The sequence below is a fragment of the Schistocerca americana genome, chromosome 6, assembly GCF_021461395.2.
Source record: "Schistocerca americana isolate TAMUIC-IGC-003095 chromosome 6, iqSchAmer2.1, whole genome shotgun sequence".
In the NCBI taxonomy this organism is placed as follows: domain Eukaryota; kingdom Metazoa; phylum Arthropoda; class Insecta; order Orthoptera; family Acrididae; genus Schistocerca; species Schistocerca americana.
The window spans coordinates 254,979,549-255,003,754 of NC_060124.1; the positions used below are offsets into that span (position 1 = coordinate 254,979,549).

General features: G+C 44.2%; 1 protein-coding gene and 1 non-coding gene across 2 annotated transcripts in view; one reads left to right on the forward strand and one right to left on the reverse strand.

The window, feature by feature from the left end:
• Positions 1 to 24,206, reverse strand: part of LOC124620079 (neural-cadherin-like) — a 198,997-nt gene that overhangs the window by 88,941 nt on the left and 85,850 nt on the right. Inside the window, exon 4 of the mRNA XM_047146746.1 lies at positions 17,783 to 17,920. Within this exon, the coding sequence (XP_047002702.1) occupies positions 17,783 to 17,920 (138 nt within the window). The remainder of the gene's footprint in view (positions 1 to 17,782; positions 17,921 to 24,206) is intronic.
• Positions 15,693 to 15,765, forward strand: Trnaa-cgc. The gene has a single exon. It is a non-coding gene; the product is annotated as a tRNA-Ala (tRNA).

Below are 24,206 nucleotides of genomic sequence, written 5' to 3' on the forward strand. Positions count from 1 at the left end.
AACAATGCACTGGTGGAGCGGTCATTCATGTGAAAAGGTTTGCGACGTGATTATGTCCGCACAAAGGGAATTAACAGACCCTGAATGCGGAATGATAATTGGAACTACATCTACATCCACACTCCGCAAGCCACTTGACAGTGTGTGGCGGAGGGTACCTTGAGTACCTCTATCGGTTCTCCCTTCTATTCCAGTCTCGTATTGTTCGTGGAAAGAAAGATTGTCGGTACGCCTCTGTGTGGGCTCTAATCTCTCTGATTTTATCCTCATGATCTCTTAGCGAGATATACGTAGGAGGGAGCAATATACTGCTTGACTCCTCGGTGAAGGTATGTTCTCGAAACTTCAACAAAAGCCCGTACCGAGCTACTGAGCGTCTCTCTTGCAAAGTCTTCCACTGGAGTTTATCTATCATCTCTGTAACGCTTTAGTGATTACTAAATGATCCTGTAACGAAGCCCGCTGCTCTCCGTTGGATCTTCTCTATCTCTTCTATCAACCCTATCTGGTACGGATCCCACACTGCTGAGCAGTATTCAAACAGTGGGCGAACAAGCGTACTGTAACCTACTTCCTTTGTTTTCGGATTGCATTTCCTTAGGATTCTTCCAATGAATCTCAGTCTGGCATCTGCTTTACCGACGATAAACTATATATGATCATTCCATTTTAAATCACTCCTAATGCGTACTCCCAGATAATTTATGGAATTAACCGCTTCCGGTTGCCGACCTGCTATATTGTAGCTAAGTGATAAGGGATCTTTCTTTCTATGCATTCGTAGCACATTACACTTGTCTACATTGAGATTCAATTGCCATTCCCTGCACCATTTCAGTACAATTTTCCATTGTTACAACCTCTCGATGTACTACAGCATCATCCGCAAAAAGCCTCAGTGAGCTTCCGATGTTATCCACAAGGTCATTTATATATATTGTGAATAGCAACGGTCCTACGACACCCCCTCTGCGGCACACCTGAAATCACTCTTACTTCCGAAGACTTCCCTCCATTGAGAATGACATGCTGCGGTCTGTTATCTAGGGACTCTTCAATCCAATCACACAATTGGTCTGATAATCCATATGCTCTTACTTTGTTCATTAAACGACTGTGGGGAACTGTATCAAACGCCTTTCGGAAGTCAAGAAACACGGTATCTACCTGGGAACCCGTGTCTGTGGCCCTCTGAGTCTCGTGGACGAATAGCGCGAGCTGGGTTTCGTCTTTTTCGAAACCCGTGCTGATTCCTACAGAGTAGACTTCTAGTCTCCAGAAAAGTCATTATACTCGAACATAATACGTGTTGCAAAATTCTACAACTGATCGACGTTAGAGATATAGGTCTATAGTTCTGCACGTCTGCTCGACGTCCCTTCTTGAAAACCGGGATGACCTGAGCTCTTTTCCAATCTTTTGGAACGCTACGCTCATCTAGAGATCTACGGTACACCGCTGCAAGAAGGGGGGCAAGTTCCTTCGCGTACTCTGTGTAAAATCGAAATGGTATCCCATCAGGTCCAGCGGCCTTTCCTCTTTTGAGCGATTTTAATTGTAGACGTATGGGACATTCCATTTCGAAAATCGTTAGGCAATTCAGTATACTGACATCCACAGCGTCATGAGCGTGCCGATGGTACCAGATTTCAGGTATTACCCCTCACACCGGACAACGCACTGGCCGATGGACTTCACTTAATGATAGCAGCGGCGTTTGCTCAGAGTTAAAATAAAACCAAGACTGCCCAAAATGATCGCAGAAATCAATGTGGAACGTACGACCAACTTATCTGTTAGGACAGTGTTGCGAAATTTGACGTTAGTGGGCTGAGGCATCAGACGACCGAAGCCAGTGGCTTTGCCAACAGCACGACATCGCCTGCAGCGCCTCACCTGGGCTCGTGACCCAGACCGGTTGGACCCTAGAGGACTGGAAAACCGAAGCATTGCCAGATGAGTCCCGATTTCTTTTGGTAAGAGCTGATGGTAGGGCTCGAGTGTGGCTCAGACAAAACCATGGACCCAAGTACGCAACAAGGCACTGTGCAATCTTGTGGTGGCTCCATACTGGTGTGGGCCGTGTTTGCATGGAGTGAACTGGGCCCTCTGGATGTTCGGCTACTTGCAGACCATTTGCAGCCATTCATGGACTTCATGTTCCCAAACAACGATGAAATTTTTATGGACGACAGTGCATCACGTCACCGGGCCACAATTGTTCTCTATTAGTTTGAAAAATATTCTGGACAACTGGTGAGCTAATGGTTTGGTCATCCATATCACCCAGTATGAATCCCATCGAACATTTATGGGACATAATCGAGAAGTCAGTTCGTGCACAAAACCCCGCACTGGCAGTACTTCAGCAATTACGGATAGCTAAGAAGCAACACGGCTCAGTATTTCGGTAGGGGACTTCCAGCGACATATTGAGTCCAGGCCCGTCGAGCTGCTGCAGTACTCCAAGCAAAAGGTGGACCGAGACGATATTAGGAGGCATCCCATGACTTTTGTCACCTCAGTGTAACAGTGTTTGTGTTATATTATTACTCTACTATGTACTACTAATCCGTAACAGAAATCAAATTAAGAAAAAGAGTTATCAAAACCTAGTCACACGTTAAAAATATTTTGAAACAGAAGTTATTAGCTACTGACACAAATATCCATTTTCGGGGCAGGGAAAACTACTACGACATTAAAGAAAGTCATGTCATTAGTAAATATCACATGTTCCATGGTAAAGAGAACTTCTGTTTCAAGGTACAAGATGGTGCATGATGACGAAGTATGGCTTAATCATTAACATATTTTGTAGTACACTCCGCGACAAAATTTAAGGGTTACTTTTTCAGAACCCCGTAATTTTCTCCCATTGCGGGGCGTAAGTCTGAAATTTGGCTCTAAGGTGCCTACAACATTCCACTGCAAAGGTGCAAAAGCGTGGAGCCCTGCGACGCCAGCCTCGGGCTCGACAACGCTTCAAACAGCAAGGCGTCGACACATGCGGGAAGAAAGGCCAGAGCTCAGAAGTTCATATAAGCTGGAAGGTGAGTTAATGGTGTCACATTGGCAAGAAATTTCACTAGCGTTCTGCTCAACGCCACCACGGACGTGTCACACGATAGGAAGGCCGTCACAGCCCCTCTCATCCACACTTCACCCCTTCTTTCGACGCCTCTGCGATGGAGGGCAGAACCGCAACACAAAGAGTTGAAATCACGCGGTTTGTTTACGGGTGGCGGAGGAAAATATTTCAGACATATCAGCGCTCAGAATCGACACGAAAAGGCCTCAGGGGGTAACGTGAAGAGCGTCATTGAAATCAACTCTTCCTTTGGGGCGTTGATTTCCACACATTTCCACACATGACGGTTCGCAGTGCAGTGAGCAAGACAAAGATGTTCTTGACAACCTTTGACGTTTCGTCATCCTCAGACTTTTCTAGCCTTCTCTAAGAACATTGTGGGGCTGCATTCGCATTGAACGTCATCGCACCCCCTTGGAGTGCAGCTCGACCGCAGTTTTTGCTGTTGTGTGTAGGCTGGAACCACTAAGCACCGTTCAAAGCTATTCGACAAAATCTGAACGTGATGCGAGGCATCAACGGGTACTGAGCCGTGCGTGGCTCGTGTTATCGCCATCATGTATTTTACACCTTGTTTTTAACGAACTTCCACCTCACTACATTAATTTAAATTACTGCTGTCACTGAGTTGCTGCTTTGCCTGACCGTGACCCGCGCTAGCAGCGCGTATCGATATGTCCCGTCTCGTAGTATCTTTGCTCGACTGCTATTACTTCCCGGTCGTTGTCTGTCGTAAGCAGTTCGGGTTGCGAGTTTGGGTCTGCCAGTCAGTTGGAACGCGTCTGGAGCGCAGTCCGGACCTGCCAGTCGGGGAGTTGTAATGCTGCACTAGTGCAGTCGGGTTGGAGCAGCAGTGAGCTCTGCGTCTACATGGCTCGCCCGACCATTGCCGCCACGCATCACTTGAGCCGGGCCACGGTCTTGGCGGATCCTAGGTCGGTTGTCCTACCGGATGACGCGTATTGGCTCGCCGATCGTACATGAGTCGGCTGTGTGTGTGCATGCATCGACTCCCGATTTGTCTTCGTCTGTGTTTAGTTACTGTTGAGTATCATTCAGGTCTTCGTGCAAGTGTTTGTCAGGTTCTGTGTGTAGTGGGGGTTATTTCCACTGACGACTATTTTAGATGTTGTCGGAATTCTGTGGAGTCGGTCGGTTGTTGCGGACGAGGGAAGTTACCTCCACACAGTGCAGTTGGCTGGGTCTGCTGGCAGCCCCTGCGCAGTGTTGGAGCGTGTGTGGAGCTGTCCAATCGCTACGAGCTTCGTGGTTCACCGACCCATGACGTAAAAATTGAGTAGTGGTGCCAACTACCCAAGCCGCGTCCATTCATGTTGTGGTGCTTCGTTTCGGTGGTTTGCTGTTGGGGAGGTTTTCCTGTGAGCAACACCGAGTGTTTCTACTGCTGAAATTAAGCCGCCATGTGGTGCAATTAACTATTTTGGTTGACTACAACTCGAGTGCACCAGTGGAATTTTCTGCCTTGTGGCCGTTAGTGTTCTGGTTACCTGCCCTGTGCACTGACATAAATTTAAGCAGTGTTCTTTTGGGTGAATTAACTATATTGCCGTGTTTCAAATTCAAGTGTACCAGCGGAATTTTCTGCCTAGTGGCCGTTAGTGTTCCGGTTACCTGCGCTGGCCACTAACGTAATTTCAGGCAGCGTCCTCTCCTCACCTGTTGTCGCTGTCCAACATGGTGTGTAGTTTTGACAGCTAATACATACTCCATTGTGGATTTTCACGTTTTTAACCTTTTCTGTCCGAGTTCTCATGTACTGATTGATGGGAAGCAATTCGTTGTGTCGGTCGGTCCGTGGCTGTCCTCTGGTTGGGTTCCGACGGATCAAGTGTAGTTGGGCTCACCACCTGTGTTTAATTATCTGTTTTCAGCTGCTTAAAATTTAAGGTTTATGGCTATTTTTCCTTTTTTAAAAAATTTTACAAAATTAATTCTTTAACTCATCTTTCAAGTTTAAACATTGTGGCCTTCTGCCTTTAGAAGTCTATGCTAATATATTCCAAAATTTTGAAACTTAATGGTGGCCTTCTGCCTTTGGTATTGCACCTTGCATATGTTTGTTCTATCTACTTTGCTGTGATGTTTTTTTAATTATTTATTGCTATCATAATTGGATATTTATCTTGTTGATTCGTTAAGATTTCTTGTTTGGAGGCCTTCAGCCGTGAAAGAGTTGCATTCGGTAAAGGTCCGGCTATGTGCCGCTTTGGTTGTAAAAGTGTTATTAAATTACAATAAATTACAAGTAGAAGGTGAAACTGATCCCAACCTTATTTGGCTCTTTCCACAAGCCTAATTGCCTGTTTTGCCCAGAGGGTTAAGCGGGCGTATCAGGTATTTATGTTTGTCTAGTCCTCCTGTTTTCCACCATCCAGTGGCGTAATACCGCGGTAGTGCAACGTTAACGTGTGCATTTATAAAACAGTACTTCTCACGAAACTTTGTTGATCGTGTTAGAAATACACTTCAGAAATTTCGACACCAAATCTACATGGTGGCTGCTCTAAAATCTGAGTGTTAGGCAACCCCTTCGACATCTCATTGATGCGGTTTGCGTTTCTTCAGGAGATAGAACAACCGTCACGCTGAAATGGTGTCGAAGTTTCTGATAGGAACATTTGTAACGTGCTCAAAAAAGATGCTAGGGTCAACGAGGGTGTTGACGAACTGGAGGTTGGGGGAGGGGGGGGGGGGCTTAGAGGGAGCCTCTGCCGTTCTATTTATGCCCACGCTGATGCTGCGCTACCGAGAGATTACGAAACAGAAGAACTCTTTGAAGTTTCAGATCACCTTCAGATTTCATTGAATGGTTCTAAACGGTTCTTAGTAGTTCCAACCTGTACACAACAGCAAAAATGGCGGTCGCAGGTTCGAATCCTGGAACGGGCATGGATGTGTGTGATGTCCTTAGGTTGGTGAGGTTTAAGTAGTTCTAAGTTCTAGGGGACTGATGACTTCAGATGTCAAGTCCCATAGTGCTCAGAGCCATTTGAACCATTTGAAACATCCGGGGGTGTCAGCAGAGTCAAACGTTGCGCTGCACTCCAAAGGCGTGAAATCATGTTCAATAGGGATGTAGCCCCACAATGTTCTTAGAGAAGGATTGAAACATACGGGGTGTCAGCAGCGTCAAAGGTTGCGCTGCACTCCGAAGGCATGCGATCATGTTCAATAGGGCTGTAGCCCCACAATGTTCTTAGAGAAGGATTGAAACATCCAGGGGTGTCAGCAGCGTCAAAAGTTGCGCTGCACTCCAAAGGTATGCGATCATGTTCAATAGGGCTGTAGCCCCACAATGTTCTTAGAGAAGGATTGAAACATACGGGGTGTCAGCAGCGTCAAAGTTTGCACTGCACTCCAAAGGCGTGCGATCATGTTCAATAGGGATGTAGCCCCACAGTGTTCTTAGAGAAGGGTTGAAACATCTGGAGATATCAGCAGCTTCAAGGGTTGTCAAGAATATCTTGCCGGCCGGTGTGGCCTTGCGGCTATAGGCGCTTCATTCTGGAACCGCGCGACCGCTGCGGTCGCAGGTTCGAATCCTGCCTCGGGCATGGATGTGTGTGATGTCCTTAGGTTAGTTAGGTTTAGGTAGTTCTAAGTTCTAGGGGACTGATGACCACAGATGTTAAGTCCCATAGTGCTCAGAGCCATTTGAACCATTTGAAGAATATCTTCCTTTCGCTCATTGCACTGCGAACTGTCGTTTTCGACCTCGAAATGTGTGGAAGTCAATGCACCAGGGAAACGGGTGCTTCCATTCACGCCTTGAGGCCTTTTTGTGTCGAATTTGAGTGGTGGTGTGTCCGAAATGTTTTCCTGGACCACCCATAAGCACACCGCGTGATTTCAGGGCTGTGTGTCATGGTTCTGAGCGCCATCGCAGCGGCATCAAAAGAAGGGGTGCAATGTGGTTAAAAGACGCTGGAACGACCTTCTCATTGCAGAGGCACCAAAAGAGGGGGTGAAATATGGGTAACAGAAGCTGTAACGACACGTCCATGATGGCGTTGGAAATAATTGCGGTGAAATTTGGTACCAACGTGACATAATCAACCAACCTTACAGCTCGCGTGAACAATTGAACTGCGGCCTTTTCTATTTGTTTTTTGTATGTGTCGACACTTAATGCTGCTTGAAGCTTCGCCGAGGGTGACGTCACAAGGCGTCACCTTTTTGCGCCATTACAGGGGAAGTTTGTAAGCGCCTTTGAACGAAATTTAAAACTTATGCGTCGCAATGGGAGACAATTACTTGGTTTCGAAAAAGTGATCCTTTAGTTTTGTTGCGCAATATAGTTTTAAAAATATCACCATAAAACTCTGTAACTGAAGAATTAACAACATCCTCAAAACAACTGTAATATATTATACAGCACTTATATATGTAAACTCGCAATATTTACAGACACTGAACAAAACACAGCCTCATGTAACACAATAATAAAAACAGTGGAAATGTCGGATACTGCATAGGCGATCTCTAGTGTCGCCGCCACCACCACCTAAAGGTCGTGCTAGTGTCCGCCCCCTTCATGTTATTGTGTTATTAAGCTGAAAAACCGACAGGGTAACATCGTGTGGCCCTATGTATACTATCCTTCTTGTTCAACATTCTCCCCTACGCTTAATCAACCTTCAAAAAATATTGAATGGATGGCTGTCACACGTTTGAGATATGATAAGTATTCTCATACTTTTTGTCGTATTTAGTTCACGGGGCACGACGTGTACTCAAACTCACTTAATCAGTTACATAAAACAAGGCAATTTCAGAGTCTTGCTTTCTGTTGGATAAATTCCTGCGGACGCATTTGGTCGTTAATAAAGAGAAAGGCAAAGCATGTAACACAACAGAGAAACAAAACAACTAATCAGATGCAACGAGAAATGTTCCAAGGCAAACAGCTCGCTGCGACGGACGAGTACCGCACCAAAATAAAATCCCCTTAAAAAAAATTGAGCAGTGTGCCCTGCATTTGAGACAGCAATGAAAACAGAAGGCTACTGGACCTGAACTAAAGTTTTATGCTTAAACAGCTGTACCATAACTATAACAGACCCCTTCAGTTTGCAGATATTTGGCTTCCCAGGTGGATCCGTTGTATTGTGCATCGAAAGTTTACGTGACTGCCCAGAAAAGCGACTGCTGGAAAAACAAAAGCTCGCACTGTTCCTTGGTATTGTTTGGAACCAGCATTGAACGGAGGCTGCATTCTCAGCTAATGCGATTATTAAATCAGCGTGTGTTTCTCCTATAGCGGATCCATGAGAACGTTGCAATTTCTGTCTGTTTCATCTGACTGTGGTCAAAGCTCCACGGATCCGCTTAGGTTATGCTAAATAGATTTGATTTTGAACAAGAATAATCAGGACGAATCACGCGTTTTGTTATAGTAACAGATACATTTTAATTAATTTTCTTGAAATTCATAATGTCGGACTGCGATGAACGTCAGCGGTGGTATCTTTGACAATACCGTCCCTCCGTAATGTGAGCGGTATTGTTCACCTTTCATTACTAAAGGAACATTTCCTATCAAGGATGACATTCAAAGTGTGAAATTTTTACTGCAGAAGTTTAAAGTACAGTCCTTGAGTACTTGATGCACAGGTCGATATTATTTCTTGCCGCCAGTCGATTGGAAATCTGGAAATTGTTAAGTGCATCTATGAAAGTTTTCATTATATTTACTATTAGAAGCAAATGAGGAAGCCTGGTGTCGCAAATTAAGAGACCCATTAATACATCCGTCGTTTGTAGCTAGGCTGAAGGGAGTTTTTTTCCGAGCAATTAGACATTTAGGTTGTATCTATAGGTAACTGGAAAAAAGCCAAGACAGCTCCTGTATATAAGAAGGGTAAAAGAACGGACCCGCAATATTACAGACCAATATCCTTAACATCGGTTTGTTGAACATATTATGAGTTCAAATATAATAAATTTACTTTATAAAAGCTTCCGTCCAAGAATCAGCACTGCTTTAGAAAGTATCGCTCATGCGAAACTGACCTTGCCCTTTCCTCATATGATATGCCGCTAACTATGGATAAAGTGCAACAAGCAGGTTCTATATTCCTAGATTTCCGAGAATCATTTGAGCCTCTTAACAAAGGTACGAGCACATGGAATAGCTTCCCAGATATGTGAATGGAAGACTTCTTAAATAAAAGTTGTTGTCCTCGATGGCGAATGCTCATCAGAGGCAAGGGTATCATCAGGAGTGCCCCAGAGAAGTGTGACAGGACTACTGTTATTGTCTATATACGAAAATGATCTGGCGGCAGGGTGCCGTCGTTGACTGACTGCAGGAGGATACAAATATGACTTAAACTGAATTTCTAGCTGGTGTGACGAATGATAGCTAGTTCTAAACGCAGAAAAATGTAAGTTAACGCATATGAGAAGGAAAAACTAATCCTTAATGTTAGGATACAGCAATGTCCTGCTTGTCACAATCACGTGGTTGAAATCTTTGGGTGCCATGTCGCAAAGTGATATGAAATGGGACGAGTATGTGAGAATTATGGAGAATTTTGGGGAACTGTGGTTCATCTGCAAAGGAGTCTGGATATAAGATACTAGTGCGACCTGTTCTTGACTACTGCTCGAGTGTTTGGGATCCGCACCAAGTCGGACATCGATGCAATTCAGTCGAGGGCTGCTAGATATGCCACAGGTAGGTTCGAACAACACGCCATTATTACGGTGACGCTACGAGAGTTCAAAGGGGAATCCTGGAGGGAAGGCGACATTCTTATTGAGGAACAATATTGGAAAAAATTAGAGAGTCGGCATTTGGAGCTGAGTGCAGAACGATTCTACTGCCGCCAACACATATCTCGCGTAAGGATCGCAAAGATACGAGAAATCAGGGCTCATAGGGAGGCATAAAGACAGTCGTTTTTCTTTCGCTCTGTTTATGAGTGGAACTGGAAAGGAAGTGACTAGTAGTGGTACAGGGCACGCCCCCCCCCCCCCACCCTCCCCCCTCTCCACCAGGCACCATGCGGTGTATGTACGTAAATGTGGATGTAGATGACGACCTTTTCTCGTCTGTCAACAAATACTGACAATAAGGAAGTCCCAGAAAACTGGCAGAATTGAAGCTGTGAGGACGGGTCCTGAGTCGTGCTTGGACAGCTCAGTCGGTAGAGCACTTGCCCGCGGCTCCAAAGTTCGGGTCTTGGTCACGGCACACAGTTTTAATTTGCCAGGAAGTTTAATGAGAAAGTTAATTTTGATTACTCTCTTTCGCAAACTAGTTGAAGTTCTGGATATGTGTCTGTTATAATGAATATTAAGAACGTTTAGGATGTGATAAGATCAAAGGCGTCTGCTGATTTAACCATAGTGCGGAACAGTAAAGCATTAAAATTTTTAGGTATTGTACCTACATGGTGCAACGTCTGCTTCTTTCCACACTTGGGGGGTCAGGGATTTTCTCTGCCTCATGATGCCTGGCTGTTGTGTGATGTCCTTAGGTTAGTTAGGTTGAAGTAGTTCTAAGTTCTAGGGGACTGATAACCATAGATGTTAAGTCCCAAAGTGCTCAGAACCATTTCTTTCCACACTTGGAGCCAGACATGTGTTTTGCAGGATGCTATATGTTGTGTCACTGTTTACAATAGCGCGTAAAAAGCTCATAATGAAATGAGGAAGCAAGCTGGTGATTCTTTATAAACGCACAACCTGATTAATTGCAGAATTACAAGTAAAATAGGATATAGGAGGAGATTTAGTTTAGTTATGTCATGTTCCGTAGATCATTTTTACGATTAGTTTAACGATATGATGTGGAACAAGTCAGATTACAAGATATATATACACACATGAATAGTCGTAATATTAATATTACTGAAATTTTTAGTTTCCACACATGCAACGACATTTAGAGGTACAATTGTACTTTTTACCAGTTCTGAAACAGAAACTCGTCCATGGAATAGAAGGACTTGTCCAAAAGAAATGATTTTAAGCTAGATTTGAAACCTGATCTCATACCTGCCAGATACTTTATGTTGTTAGGCAAATGATCAAAGATTTTTGTTGCTGAATAATGTACTCTTTTTCGAGCAACTGACAGCTTCAATAACGGATAGGAAAAGCCATTTTTCCCTCTAGTGTTGTACGTATGAACATCAATGTTCTTCGCGAATTGAGATGGATTATTTATAACGAATTTCATTAGCGAATATATGTACTCTGATGGTGCAGTTAAAATACCTACGTAATACCTAGCGCCTACACGACGTCCTGACGTCCTTGGGTAAACACCACTAATTATTCTCATTGCTCTCTTTTGTGCAATCAACACTTTATGCCTATGTGGTGAACTACTCAAGAAAACTATTCCACAAGACATTATTGAGTGGAAATATGCAAAGTACTTTAGGAGGCTGATCTGTTTATTACCAAGACTAGCGATTATACAAAGAGTGAAAGAAGCTGAACTTGTTTGAGAAGCTCAGTAATATGCTTCTTTCAGTTCAAGTTGTCATCAATGTGAACACCCAAAAATTTGGAGAAATCTACCCTGTTAACTGAGCCCTGTTCATATGCTACATCAATTGTCAGTGTGACTCTGTTCGGTGTACAGAACTGGATATAGTGAGTTTTTTCAAAATTAAGGGAGAGTCCACTTTCTGAGAACCACTTAGTAATTCTCTGAAAGACATCCTTAACAATATCTTCAGCTGCTTTTTCTGGCATGGGATTTATTATAACTCTCGTGTCATCTGCAAAAAGTACTAGTTCTGCTTGCGTAACGTTAAGTGAGAGGTCATTCATATGAATAAGGAACAGCAGAGGACCCAAAATTGAACCCTGTGTGGCTCTCTCTTTGTGATAACTCCCCATTCATTAGACTTTACCACCCTCCCAACATTATTTGTGTTATTCAGCACAACTTTTCGCTTTCTGTTCGTTAAGTATGATTCAAACCAGCTGTGTGTATAGCCTTCAAAGCTGTGTTTTTCTAAGAGTGTGACATGATCCACACAGTCAAATGCCTTGGAAAGATCACAAAAAATACCAACTGGCGATAATTTGTTATTTAGGGCTTGTACTATTTGATGGGTAAATGTGTAGATAGATTTCTCAATCGAGTAACCCTTCCGGAATCCGAACTGTGACATGCTGAGTAAATTATTTTCACTTAAATGTGAGAATAGTCTTGAATACATAACTTTCAAGATTTTAGAAAATGAAGTCAGCAATGAGATTGGTCTATAATTATGTAAGTCACTCTTGTCCCCTTTCTTATGAAGAGGTTTGACAACTGCATATTTCAGTCTGTCTGGAAAACTTCCCTGTGCCAGCGAAGCATTACATATATCAGTAAGGACTCCACTTATTTAATTAGAACAACAGTTCAAAATTCTGTTAGGGGCTCCATCAACGTCATATGAACTCTTGTTTTCCAGTATATTTATATATTCCATATTAAAAAAATGGAAATGAAGTCCCATGCTTCTTTACAGAGCGTAGGGGAACGATGCGGGAGACCCGCACCGCCTTACTAGACAAGGTCCTAATGGAGATGGTTTGCCGTTGCCTTCCTCCGACCGTAATGGGGATGAATGATGATGATGAAGACGACACAACAACACCCAGTCATCTCGAGGCAGGAAAAATCCCTGACCCCGCCGGGAATCGAACCCGGGACCCCGTGCTCGGGAAGCGAGAACGCTACCGCGAGACCACGAGGGGCATATAGTTTCAGTGTTATTTCTGTCAGAACACATAAGCTTCTCGACTTCTTAATGAGATTAGTCTTTAACGTCCTGGGAGAACCGAGGTCATTAGACACGGTGCACAAGCACAGATTAAGGAAGGATGGGGAAGGAAATCGGCCGTGCCCTTTCAAATGAACCATCTTGGCATATGACTGAAGCGGTTTAAAGAAATCACGGAAAACCTAATTCTGGATGGCCGGACGCGGGTTTGAACTGTTATCCTTCCGGATACGAGTCTGGTGTGCTAACCACTGCACGACCTTGCTCGGTTATAGGTTATACGCCGTCTTCTGCGACTGTAATAAAACTCTTGTTTAGAACATACGCATTTCGCTTTTTTTTAAAAGTATCTTCAGTGGTCCTCTCAGGCGCTAGCCACGGGTGACCATGAAGATGAGTGTGGTCCTCATGAACAAATGGTTTCCGTATTCGTATGTCAGCTGTGGGATCCCGAACAACGCGAGTAGCGATACAGAGGAATGATAAACCTGTCTGGATAGGCCACGATCGCGCTTTTACAGAATTCCGACACGTACTGATAGATGTTCCTCCCTCTTACATGAGACATAACTGTATCTTAATGGCAGTCAAAAAACATTTAAATGCAACTTCTGAATGAAACGTGCTACGTAATCTTTTCATGTTGTTGTTGATGTGGTCTTCAGTCCAGAGACTGGTTTGGTGCAGCTCTCCATGCTACTCTATACTGTGCAAGCTTCTTCATCTCCCAGTACCTACTGCAACCTACATGCTTCTGAATCTGTTTAGTGTATTCATCTCTTGGTCTCCCTCTACGATTTTTACCCTCCACGCTGCCCTCCAATACTAAATTGGTGATCCCTTGATGCCTCATAATATGCCGTACCAACCGATCCCTTCTCCTAGTCAAGTTGTGCCACAAATTTCTCTTCTCTCCAATTCTATTCAATACCTTCTCATTAGTTATGTGCTCTACCCATCTAATCTTCAGCATTCTTCTGTAGCACCACTCTATTCTCTTCTTGTCTTAACTATTTATCGTCCATGTTTCACTTCCATACATAGCTGCACTCCAAACAAATACTTTCAGAAACGACTCCCTGACACTTAAATCTATACTCAGTGTTAACAAATTTCTCTTCTTCAGAAACGCTTTCCTTGCCATTGGCAGTCTACATTTTATATCCTCTCTACTTTGACCATCATCATCAGAATTTTGCTCCCCAAATAGTAAAACACATTTATTTCTTTAAGCCTCTCATTTCCTAATATAATTCCCGCGGCATCACCCGATTTAATTCGGCTACATTCCATTATCCTCGTTTTGCTTCTGTTTGTGTTCATCTTATATCCTCCTTTCAAGACACTGTCTATTCCGTTCAGCTGCTCTTCCATGTCTGTTGCTGTCTCTGACAGAATTACAATGTCATCGGCGAACCTAAAAAGTTTTTATTTCTTCTCCGTGGATTTTAATTCCTACTCCGAATTTTTCTTTTGTTTCCTTTACTGCTTGCTCAATATACAGATTGAATATCATCGGGGATAGGCTACAAACCTGTCTCACTCCCTTCCCAATCACTGCTTCCCTTTCGTGCCCCTCGACTCTTATAACTGCCATCTGGTTTCTGTACAAACTGTGAATAGCCTTTCGCTCCCTGTATTTTATCAGTGCCATCTTCAGAATTTGAAAGACAGTGTTCCAGTCAACATTGTCAGAAGCTTTCTCTAAGTCTACAAATGCTATAAACGTAGGTTTGCTTTCCTTAATCTATTTTCTAAGATAAGTCGTAGGGTCGGTATTGCCTCACGTGTTCCAACATTTCTACGGAAACCAAATCTGATCTTCCCCGAGGTCGGCTTCTACCAGTTTTTCTATTCGTCTAAATTCATGTATTTGTCTGTATTCACGTATTAGTGGACATTAATATAGGGTGTGTCAACCCTTTGCCTTTATGACGTCTTCAACTCTGGTGGGGACCCTTTCAGTGAGGTATCTGAATGCCGCTGGAAGAATCGCAGTCCATTCTTCCTCGAGAGTCGAACCGACAGAAGGTAGAGATGTTCAACGCTGGTGTCTGAAACGACGTTCTAACTCATCGCAGAATTGCTTCATTGGGTTCAGGTAGAGACTCCAGGCAGGCCCCTCAAATAATGTTATTGTGCACAAGCCATCGCCTAGCAGATGCTGCTTTATGACAGGGTGCATCGCTGTACTGATACAGTCGTCATGACCGAAATGTTCTTTTTCTGTACACAGAACACAACGCTATAAAATGTGTTCCTAGATTTCTGCATTTAATGTTTTCTTCGGGGCGTACCACACCCTAAGCTAGAATATCGACCCCATATCGTAACGTTATCTTCTCCATACTTCACTATGGGCACTACGCGTAATGGCAGCTAAAGTTCTTCAGGCATTCGATTACTCAAACCCTTCCACTGGATTGGCGCAGGATATAGTGTGATCCATAACTCCCAAACACCCGTAGGCTGTCATCCACTCCACAGTCGTGTCACTCTACACATCTCCTCAACCATCGCTTAGTGTTGACTTAAGAAGTACACTGAGGTGTCAAAAATCACGGGGCACCTCCTAATATCGCCTCTGATCTCCTTTTGACAGGCATAGTGCAGCAACTGGACGTACCCGCCACGTTAGCGGAGAGCGCTAACGCGCTGCTTCGTGGACTCGGGTAGGTGCGCCGGCCCTGGATCGAATCCGCCCGGCGGATTAACGACGACGGTTGGTGTGCCAGGCAGCTTGCATGTGGATTTTAGGCGGTTTTCCACATCCCCCTGGGTGAATACCGGGCTGGTCCTCACATCCCGCCTCAGTTACATGGCTCGCAGACATCTGAACACCGAGCGAGGTGGTGCAGTGGTTAGCACACTGGACTCGCATTCGGGAGGACGACGGTTCAATCCCGTCTCCGGCCATCCTGATTTAGGTTTTCCGTGATATCCCTAAATAGCTTCAGGCAAATGCCGGGATGGTTCCTTTGAAAGGGAACGGCCGATTTCCTTCCCCATCCTTCCCTCGCCCGAGCTTGCACTCCGTCTCTCGTCTCTAATGACCTAGTTGTCGACGGGACGTTACACTAATCTCCTCCTCCTCCACATCTGAACACTTTCGAACTATTCCATGGATTACACTTGTCGCAGACAGTTGGGGTACACTATAATTCCGTCCTCGGGGGTACGGGGTGGCGGCAGGAAGGGCATCCGGCCAACCCTTAATCTAACATTCTCAAATCCGATTAACCGTGCTGACCCTATGTACCTGTGGGACTAAGGCACAAGCGAAAGAAAAGAAAGAACAACTTGACGTGGCAGAGACTCACAAATCGTTAGAAGTCTCTGCAGAGATACTGAGCCACGATGCCTCTATAGCCGTCTATAACTGCGAAAGTGTTGCCAGGGGAGGTTCTGTGCAAGTGCTGACCTCTCGATTACATCCAATTATGGGATTAATGTCTGACGACCTGCGTGGTCTAATCAGTCGCTCGAATTTTCCAGAATGTTCCTCAAAGCAACCGCGAACAATTGTGGCCTGGTGACATGACGCTTCATCATACATAAAAATTCCATTGTTGTCTGGGAACATGAAGTCAATTAATGGCTGCAAATGGTTCAAATGGCTCTGAGCGCTATGGGACTTAACATCTGAGGTCATCAGTCCCCTAGAACGTAGAACTACTTAAACCTAAATAACCTAAGGACATAACACACATCCATGCCCGAGGCAGGATTCGAACCTGCGACCGTAGCGGTCGCGCGGTTCAAGACTGAAGCGCCTAGAACCGCTCGGCCACACTGGCCGGCTAAAGGCTGCAAATGGTATCCAAATAGCCGAACATAACCATTTGCAGTCAATGACTGATTCACACCACACTATTATGGAGCTCCCATCATCTTGGACAGTACCTTGTTGGTCTGCGCCACACTCGAACCCCACCTCAGTTCTTATCAGCTGAAATCTGGACTCATCTGACCAGGACACGGTTTCCAGTCGTCTAGGGTCCAATCGATATGAGCAGGAGCTCATGAGAGACAGTGCAGGCGATGTTGCGCTGTTAGGAAAGTCACTTTCGTCGGTCGTCTGCTTCTGCATCCCATTAACGCCAAATTTCGCCGCACTGTTCTAACGGATATGTTGGTCGTACGTCCCACACTGGTTTCTGTGGTTATTTCCCGCAGTGCTGCTTGTCGCGCAGCACTGACAACTTCGGCGACTTGAGCGTCGATGGGGATGAAAGGATGATGATTAGGACAACACAACACCCAGTCCCTGAGCGGAGAAAATCTCCGACCCAGCCGGGAATCGAACCCGGGCCCTTAGGATTGACAGTCTGTCGCGCTGACCACTCAGCTACCGGGGGTGGCAAATGCCGCTGCTCTGTCATTAAGTGAAGGCATGAACGCCGTCAGCAACTACGTTGTCCGTGGTGGGTGGTAATGCCCGAAATTTGATATTCTCGGCACATTCTCGACACTGTGGATCTGGAAATACTGAATTCCCTAGAATTTTTGCGAAATTGAATGTGCCAAGCATCTAGCTCCAAGTCCTATTCCTCATTCAAAGTCTGCTAATTCCCGCTATGCATTCCTTTTCACCTGAATCACGTGAGTACAAACGACACTGCCCTCTCATACCTCGTGAATGCGATACTATCGACATCTGTACACGCCCGTGATCCATGCGTTTCACAGGAGTGCCCAGATACTTCTCATCAGGTAGTGCACGGAATGTAGTAGCGTTACACCTGCCTACTTGAAGAGGAGAGAGGCTAATCATTTCTACGTTTCGTGCCAGTTTGACGTTTGTTGCGTGCTGCCCTCGTAGTGTTGTGTTTCGTTTTCTATGGCAGGAGAGTTTTTAGAGTCGTCTAGTTGCACCTAAGGCACAAAGAACATACTAAGCTATTACTTTGAGCTACTGATAAAGAATGTTTACCCTGAGAAGAAATATGTCCCCTGTGTTAGGGTCGATGCGGAAGTTGCCAGCCGACGGGTTGTCGGGGTTGACGCCAGGCCCGGTGATGAAGTAGACCACTTCCTGCGGCCTCTCCGTGTCTCCGTCCACCGCCTTCACCTGTAACCAAGACACTTCTCCATTTTCTAGTGCACACAGCTCCACTCATTATCTCCAAATGGCAAAATAATAGTAATGTCGTGTGACGAGGGCCTCCCGTCGGGTAGACCGCTCGCCTGGTGCAAGTCTTTCGATTTGACGCCACTTCGGCGACTTTCGCGTCGATGGGGATGAAAGGATGATGATTAGGACAACACAACACCCAGTCCCTGAGCGGAGAAAATCTCCGACCCAGCCGGGAATCAAACCCGGGTCCTTAGGATTGACAGTCTGTGGCGCTGACAACTCAGTTACCGGGGGTGGCAAAATAACAATATTTAAACTCAAGTAGCAACAGTGAGCTACAAATAAAAAATAACAGTCGATAAATAAACCCACAGCAACCGGAATATCAACAAGCAAAACAGCAACGCTACGGAATCGTGCGCCACTCTAATAATGGCACTGAAGACAGCTACACAATAGCTGATATCGCCATGCAACAAACAGATTAAAATCTTATGACTGATGCTGCCCTTCCTCCCATATTGGGTTTTTCCTGTAGACAGTGTTGTCTTGTACCGGAACGCAGGATTTTTTTCTGCGAATTTCATCTGTGAAGTCATCTTGGGTTATCAGCCGACTCATGGCGTTGTCTTCTCGCAACGTTTCAATGGGTTTGGTAACCCTCGTCTCCAGTGAAGTGTCGAGTTAAAGTCTAATTTGTTCCTTTATATGAAATTTTTGTTTCAGGCGACTTTAAAACAACATTGATTTCTTGGAGAAACGCACGATACACACTGTGCCATCTTACAATATACTTACAATGTACAGCCCTGAGCAATGGTGCTGTGCACTTACTGCTGTTACATGTTTTCATGTTTTTAGTGTTTTCTGCTTGCTTAAGCCTGTATTATGGCGTTAAATATAATTTTCTGGCACTTTCATGACAGCAAAGGCGTATACTTTCCGGTTAAATAGCATGTATGACATGTGAAGTTGTCACAATAGATATTTTTCCGCTGTGAAGATGGTCCGTGATCGAAACCGGTTGTGAATGCAAGACAGAGCAGTTTGTATCAAGCATTTCTCCAAGTGTTCCTTTATAGTCGCTGGACATTTATTTATTTTATTAACAGTGCACAGTAACCCACCACCTTGAAATGTAAGGTGGATCGGATTTTTCTGAATCTAACAGCAAAGACTTCTCATTGTTACAATCTTATTGGTATACACTTGTTAATGCTCTTTTAAAAGTGATATAAAGAACATAATATACAATGATTTCTCTGAGGTTACAGCGAATTGAATGCTTAACAATTGTTAAAAGAATTCCTTATAATTTCTTACTACCTAATTGATGAGAATATAATTTATATAATGCAAATGTCAAAGAAAAAGAAAAAAAAAAGAAAATGTAATACAATGAGTGTGGTGAAAATAATTTGCAGTATGCAGAGGGAACTGATATATTGTATTTGTATGTGTAATATAGTCTAAGTAGCATGTTGGTTAGTAATGGCCTACTTCTATTTATTTCAGATGAGAAGGTCTCGGTACAACCTCGAGCTATTCTCATCTGAAATGGTTTGCGCTAATGTATGTTTACACAGATTATACAGATTAAATGCTGATAGAGCACTTCATACATGGAATACATGAATTTTAGCTTTACACGAGAAATACACTGATGTTTGTAATTTGTTAATAAAAATAGAATATAGTTTATTGCTACTTGAATGCATTATTCCTTAACTAATTTAATACATTACTGATATATAAAATTAATTGATAGTAGCTCTAAATAGAGAAGAGAATATACTTCTGTCTGCACACAATAAGACGAGCAATACATTACTGCTTGTGTGCAGTATACTTTAAACACCATGCAGTATGTCATTGGAGAGGAGGAGCCTCTGAATAAAAGTTCTACGAGCCTTCTCCTCCCAAGCGACATTACCTTATTACTACGGTCTTCGTGTGTGGTGCTGGTCATTAATTAAAACTTCCGGGCTGAATTGCCGTGGTCCATATATAAAACTTCTTATCCTGCCTGACGTTTCGTTGCCGGCTGCGGGCAACATCTTCTGAGGTGAGTCGGCGACCAGTTTCTCCAGTCGCCGACTCACCTCAGAAGATGTTGCCCGCAGTCGGCAACGAAACGTCAGGCAGGATAAGAAGTTTTATATATGGACCACGGCAATTCAGCCCGGAAGTTTTAATTAATGAAGACGCCGGCCGTGAAAGCTTACATAATGTGGTGCTGGTGTTTATTTGTTTTATGAATGCTGTGTTGTCTTTGACTGTGTTGTGGCATACAGTGTCATACATTGTTGGTTTTGGTCCCTTACATGTTGATCCGTTCTGAGTCATCTTCACGTAGTGTTCCATCCTCGGTTTCGGAATCTGTGGTCGTGTTTATGTCCTTCCATGTGATTTGTTGTGTTGTGCGTGTCTACGCCTCCTTCAATATGGGTTTTGGCGCTTGTATTCTTTGTGCAGAGTGTTCGATACAACATCGGCTACGCTATTTATTGTGTACCAGTCATCGGGATTACGTATTATTCTGCCGATGTCATTGTGTTTCTGTATAGGTCTCACTTGTGCTAGCGTGTTACACAGCGGTGTGACGTGTTCTGGTGTCCCAGTTTCTCCGCATACACATACTTCATCGTTAGTTAGTCCTATACGGTTTAAATGTACCGGATACGGCCCGTGGCCTGTCAGGAAATGGACCATATCCCGGCTTGGGTCGACATATTTCAGTTGTTGTCTTTCTCGTACATCAGGAAAGAAAGAATGTACTCGGCGACCCTTGTCGGATGCATTCCTTACTCTCTGCCATGTTTGAATCCGGCATTGCTTCATTTGTGTTTTGTTCATATGTTCCTCTTTGGCGCTACAATCCAGGATGAACCTTGGCCTTTCCAACAAGCTTCCGCCATCCATTACGGTCATAAGCTACCGCCATCCAGTTTCTGCATCCGAGCCTGCGTAGGTCTTCTTCCACTCCATCCAGCCATCTTGTTTCAGGTCGACCTCGCCCTCTTTGTCCTCCTGGATTACCAAAGAGAATCTTTTTTATCACCTCAGACTCCTCCGTTTTTGCCACATGAGCTGCCCATCTTATCCTTCCTCATCGTACGATTTTCGTTACAGGAGCATCGGCGTAGATGGTGTACAATTCTGCATTGTACCTTTTCCTTCATTGTTCTCTCTCACACACAGGGCCAATTATTCTCCTCAAAACTTTCCTCTCAAACCCATCGAGTAGCCTTGCATCTGTTCCCGTCAAGGGCCATGTTTCTGAAGCATAAGTGAGAACTGGTCTAACAAGGTTTTGTAAGTAGTGAATTTTGTCGGGCGGCTAAGGAGTCTTGACCGGAATAAATTACTCAAGGCGAAATATGTTTTATTTGCTGATATCAGCCTAATATTAATTTCAGTTGAGATGTCATTCAAGCAGGTGACTGTGGAACCAAGATACTTGAAGCTATCAACTCTTTCAAATGCGTATCCATTCACATTGAAAGTTGACGACATATTGGGTTGATATGCTTTCCCACAGGCCATGTATTTAGTTTTATCTTCATTTATCGTGAGACTCATCTTCTTACTTGCTTGACTTCAGGCTGTAAAAGCTTCTTTCAGTGCTGGTACTGTCCGTGCTATGATGTCTACGTCATCTGTATATGCTAAAATCTGCACTGACATGTAAAAGATGGTGCCCCTGGTCTGTAGGCCTGCTTCCCTAATAAACTTCTCGAGTGCTACATTAAATAATAAGCACGCTAATGCATCTCCTTGACGTAGCCCATTTTTTCCAGGGAGTCTGAGTAATTTCCTCGAACTCTAATGCAGCTTCTTATGTCAGACATCATCCTTTTAACCATTCTCAGGAGTTCTCCATGTATCCCCATCTCCTGTAAGGCACGAAATAATTGTCTTCTATTGACGCTATCGTATGCAGCGTTGAAGTCAATAAAGAGGTGATGTGTTCCAATTCTATATTCAACAGTTTTCTCGAAAATTTGGCGCAGGTTGTAAATCTGGCCTATTGTTGACCTTCCTCGTCGAAATCCGCTTTGGTATATTCCAATTTCTTTATCCACCTGTGGAAGTAACCGATCAAAAATAATATTAGATAACACCTTGTACCCCAGGTTCAGGAGGGCGATTCCAAGGTGGTTTCTACACTCCATTCGGTCGCCCTTTTTATGTATGGGACATAATATTCCTTCATTCCATTCATCCGGTATTCCTTCCTGTTACCACACGAGAGTGATAAGTTCGAACAGAGACTGCTCTAATGTTGTTCCTCCACATTTTAGCAATTCTGCAGGAATGCTAGCAGAGCCGGGAGCCTTATTATTCTTCAATTTCCTTAAAGCTTCTTTAACATCCTCTAACCCTGGGCCATCTAGTGCCTGTTCATCATCCAATCCTTGCTCACAATCATTAGAGATATCCTCTGCTTGCTCTATCTCTCGATTCACCAGGTCATTAAAGTATATTCGACATCAATCCAGGGCTGAGCGGTTCTAGGCGCTACAGTCTGGAACCGCGTGACCGCTACGGTCGTAGGTTCGAATCCTGCCTCGGGCATGTATGTGTGTGATGTCCTTAGGTTAGTTAGGTTTAAATAGTTCTAAGTTCTAGAGGACTGATGGCCTCAGAAGTTAAGTCCCATAGCGCTCAGAGTCATTTGAACCATTTGAACATCTTTCCAGAGTCTGTTTACTGTAACTTATTATGTTTCCTTCTTCATCTCTAATCAAGCTGGTTATTAGAGAAAATTGTCTTCTAGCAGTGTTTACTTTTATAAAGAACTTCCTTGTTTCATTCTTCTTCTTGGACAATTCCATATATTCTATTCCAGGCTTAATCCATTCTCTTTTCTTTCGGCGATGTGTCATCTTTTCGACCCTCCTTTTCTCTCGATAATCCTCCAACAAGCTTCTTGTGCAGTTCGCCTGTAATGTCTTTTGGTATGCAGTGTTCTTTCCTTCGATCACTCTCTTACACTCTTCATCAAACCATGTGGGCCTTATTGATTTTCTCTCCATCCCTAGTGTTTCCTTAGCTGGAATGTCTATAGCTCTTTTTACAGTCATCCATTTTTGTTCTACGTCATTACTGTCTCGCATTGTCCGCCCCCGGTAGCTGAATGGTCAGCGTGACGGATTGTCAGTCCTCTGGGCCCGGGTTAGATTCCAGGCTAGGTCGGGGAATTTTCTCCGCCCAGGGACTGGGTGTTGTGCTGTCTTCATCATCATCCTCTCATCCTCATCTACTGCAGGTCGCAGAAGTGGCATCACTTTGAAAGACCGGCACTTGGCGAACAGCCTGCCCGATGGGGGGCCCTAGCCATACTATTAAATTAAATAAACTGTCGCGCATTGTTCGTTATTATTGTTCTTGTTCCAGGGACTCAGAAACATTATGACAGTATGATTAGCACGTTTCTGTTAATTTCAGTGCTGCAACATTGTTCCGTTCTTTCCCAGTACATCTTTCTTTCTGAGCAATTGATATCCCTGCTCTTATCTTGGCAATTAAAAAAAAAAAAAATGATCTGAGTCCACATTAGGGCCACGAAAGGTTCAGAACAACCAAGAAGTTAGATTTATGCCTCTTGTCTATCAGTACATGATCAATTTGATTAATGGTTCCACCATCAGGTGACTTCCATGTGCCCTTGTGTATCTCCTTATGCAGAAACTGTCCATCGAATTTCTTGGATGCCAATAATGCTCTCCTTGAGCTTCCTGTGCTGGTTTAATAACTTCTTTAGAGAGCCTGGACTATATAAAGATCGAACATTCCAGGTATCAATTCGAAGATCAGTTTTCAACTTTCTAACCATTAGTTGTCCAAGATCCGTGCCATGTCGTAGTCTATTAATCCGTCCGGCTTCTGCTCCTTGCGTTTTCGTAACTTTACTTTTTTTTCTTTTTTTTGTACAGGAGGAGGGTGTTAGCCTCGAGCCCAACCTCCAGCCTGGAGGACCAGGGTTTGTACTAGGTTTACTCTCTTAGGCGAGCTGGATTCAGTACACCTCTAGAGTCCTCCATGCCCTATGTTGTGGCTCCTTGGTACAGACCAATCCGGCTTGGTGTCCCTGCCAGTAGCTACGCTACTGCCGGCACAGCTCTCGACTTCACGGAGTACACAAGCCCTCCTGCCCGGTACTGGAGGTGTCTACCACAAGGCGGTGTCCCCTGTGTTCCAGTCATCGGGATTACGTATTATTCTGGTGATGTCATTGTCGTTCTGAATAGGTCTCACTTGTGCAAGTCTGTTGCAT